The sequence below is a fragment of the Populus euphratica genome, unplaced genomic scaffold (assembly GCF_000495115.2).
Source record: "Populus euphratica unplaced genomic scaffold, PopEup_1.0 scaffold831.1, whole genome shotgun sequence".
NCBI classification, from domain to species: domain Eukaryota; kingdom Viridiplantae; phylum Streptophyta; class Magnoliopsida; order Malpighiales; family Salicaceae; genus Populus; species Populus euphratica.
The window spans coordinates 55,861-58,919 of NW_011500690.1; the positions used below are offsets into that span (position 1 = coordinate 55,861).

At 31.6% G+C, this 3,059-nt stretch overlaps 1 protein-coding gene across 1 annotated transcript; it reads right to left on the reverse strand.

The window, feature by feature from the left end:
• Positions 1–835: 835 nt before the first annotated feature.
• LOC105116008 (uncharacterized) lies at positions 836–2,813 on the reverse strand. The gene is made up of 2 exons (XM_011013135.1): positions 2,512–2,813; positions 836–1,595 (listed from the first exon to the last, which is right to left on the reverse strand). Exons 1-2 carry the CDS (start codon positions 2,713–2,715, stop codon positions 1,074–1,076), a joined length of 726 nt encoding a protein of 241 aa, XP_011011437.1. The 5' UTR covers positions 2,716–2,813; the 3' UTR covers positions 836–1,073.
• Between the last annotated feature and the right edge of the window lie 246 nt (positions 2,814–3,059).

Below are 3,059 nucleotides of genomic sequence, written 5' to 3' on the forward strand. Positions count from 1 at the left end.
CATATGAGTGATATATATGGTCCACCTTATTACCCCCGGTCCTGGCAAAAATCTGCATCTTCCTCCTCCTCTTTCTTTTGTATTTAAACTAATGAATTTTTAAATATTTAATATGTATTTGATTTTTTTATTTTAATTTAATTTCTTTTAACTTAAATCTATATAAATATTTGATTTTTTATTTTCTTTTAGTTTCTTTTGACTTTTTTCTATTCTGTTTATTAAAATTTTTTAAAATTTATATTTTAACAACTTTCTGATGGACTTATCAATGGAAAAAGCATGTTGAAAAATTATAAAGAGTTGAAAAATAATTATAGAAAATGTCATTGACACTATGTAAAACAAGTTAATTCTATCAGTAATATGGAAATAAATCACCAATAGAATTATAAACGGTCTTTTTTATTGGTGATATACCATCTTTATTGATGGAAATACCAATGAAATAACGTCGATAAATATTTTTTTTTTAGCATGTTTTTTTCGCTTGTAAATTTATCAGTGATTATATTAGCAACAGAATTAACAATAAAATAAAAATTATTTACAATAAGTAAGTTTGCATTTACGATAAATTTGATAAGTTTTCTAATGGACAGTAATTGCTTATGATTTCATTGGTAAAATTAGTATTGATAAAATCAATATTTAAATATTGATAGAATATTTCAGCATAATTTTGGTAGTTAAGTAATTGCTTTAAACATGAAACATGCATAAGTTTTAATGTTCAAGGAATTTGTGTGAAAGGCCATTGTAGATGAAACAGTTGAAATGTCTACAAATATTAAAAGACAAATATAAGAAACACCACGTGGTTACGCATAAGCCATTTAGTTCCTAAAAAAATAAAATAAGCCGCCTTCACTATTGGCATATGGAAGGGTTGAAGATGAAATATTTTTTCTACCATTTGATATGCCTAATAAAACCATATCTTCTTTGCATAACATTAATTCCTATTCTTTTCAGGCCCCCTTCAAATTCCATCTATCATTCACAAAAGTCAAAGATTAACATCCAGTTAATCGATTTCAAGCCTTTTATCACTAATTTTGACAACAATAATCTCAAATTGATATGTTGAGATCGATCCTAGGCCTCTTCACCATTGGCATGGTAACAGCTGAATTGCATCTAGGACATTTTGGAATATTACTTTTCATTATCAACACGTACGATAAGCAACCGGGACATCCTGCCGCAACTGGGGATGGTGCTCCTAGCTTCTCATCATTTTCTCCCTCTTGAATTTCTCTTATACAGGATGATGATGATGAATACGGAGGTGACATTGATGATTTCCACAGCGATGCGGATCGCTTCCTTCCTAGTTCTCTCTCAGCTCTTTCGAGTGCCGATTTTACACTATCTAGAGTGCAAACACTACGGTAACTGCTTGACGACGGTGATGCAACTAACTTCAGTTCCAAGTTACCTTCATCGAAAAGGTTTAATGTAGTCTTGGAGGGCGAGGGCGGGAAATTTAAGTCTTGAAGCTTTACCACTGTTTGATTGGTTTGGTGCCTGTAATCTGAGGATGATGAGGGTGAATTTGAGGGGTTGCATCTTTGCAAGTAAACCTTTCCTGACTGCAACCAATAAAATAAAACATTAATAAGAAAGAAAATTGATTTTTTTACTGGCCATGACATTAATGATGGATTTAATTCTGAAGTTGAAATATATCAGAAATTAAATAGATGATCGGAATTTATTGAAGAGAAGGTGGAGGAAATAACTTACAAGTTGCTAAGCATTGAAGAGCATTTAATGGCACTATAGCATTTGATTAGTACTTATGTTGAAAGGATGCGTACAACTTTAAACCCTTCATCAAAAAGGGGAAAAAAGAAGAAGAAGAAGAGAGAAATAAAGAAAAGAAAAGGGAGTAATCTAAGGTTTGATTACTCCTATGAATAAATAAAACTGTTTGATTGCTGGAAAAGTTAGGGAATTAAATTTCTCAGAAAAACTTCAAGAAAGCCTCTGTCTGCATATCAAACTCCACATATATAGTTCTCATGAAAGCCAGAAGCTGACACTAAAAAAATATCAATTGATTGGACTCTCATTTCCTATTCCTCCAGTTTCTCGGAAGTCAAACATAGGATATCAAACAAAGCAGAGAAATTCAAATTAAATAAATCAGTAAACATTTTAGTGCAGCCATGTAATAAAAAGATGTATCTGCATAAATAGAAGGAAATTGTAGAACCCTTAGGATTTCAACCTTCAAAGAGAACAGGGAAAAGAAATAAGTATCATAACAAGTACATGTCATGAAACACATATATAAAATCTCCTTTTGTACATTAAAAAAACTCTGTTTTTCCTAGGAATATATAACCAGATACTCTCAAGAAGTTAAACAAACCCAAAAAAAGTATATCTCATGAACCTTCAAAAGATAATGATGATCATCATAGGATCTTGAAACCCTTTGATGTTCTTTTCCTTGCTATTTTCTCAAGAAACAAACAGAACCCAGATAAGAACACCAATTACCTTCAAGTCCAGCCGTTTTTCCCAGCCACTTGGCACTCGCAAATCAAGGTCCAATTCTAGAGATTCAGTCTCTAAAGTAGCACCACCAAGCAAGTCCCTGGTGATCAAAGCTGTTGATTTCGCTGCACCGGGTTCACTCTCAGCATTGCTATCATCCTCATGTCCACTAAAAACCCTTACCCGAGAACTCACCTCAGCTGCCATATTCACCAGATAAAAAAGGCTCTTCTTCTTCTTCAACAACAACAATTAGAGAGAAGGGTGAAGAGTGGGTTGCTTTGTATTAAATTGAGATTCATTTATCAATATATATATATATATATATATATATATATATATATATATATATATATATATATGTATGAGACGGGAGGAGGAATGTATATGGTACGTTATAAAAATTTTGAGAAGTTGGTATTAATTAGTAGTGTTTTTCTTTTCTTTTCTTTTCTTACCACTTCTATATTGAAAGAATCTTGAATTTTATAGTTCTACTTCATTAATTAATTGTTTCATCTATTGCGTTTGCTTAGTGATTTAATTATGGC

What these genes read in the sequence shown, in the direction of transcription:
- LOC105116008 (XM_011013135.1), bottom strand. Translation starts at nt 2,715, where the DNA reads ATGGCAGCTGAGGTGAGTTCTCGGGTAAGGGTTTTTAGTGGACATGAG. An exon ending in AAAAACGGCTGGACTTGAAG is followed by an intron (nt 1,596 to 2,511) that starts GTAATTGGTGTT and finishes TATTGGTTGCAG; the next exon opens with TCAGGAAAGGTTTACTTGCA.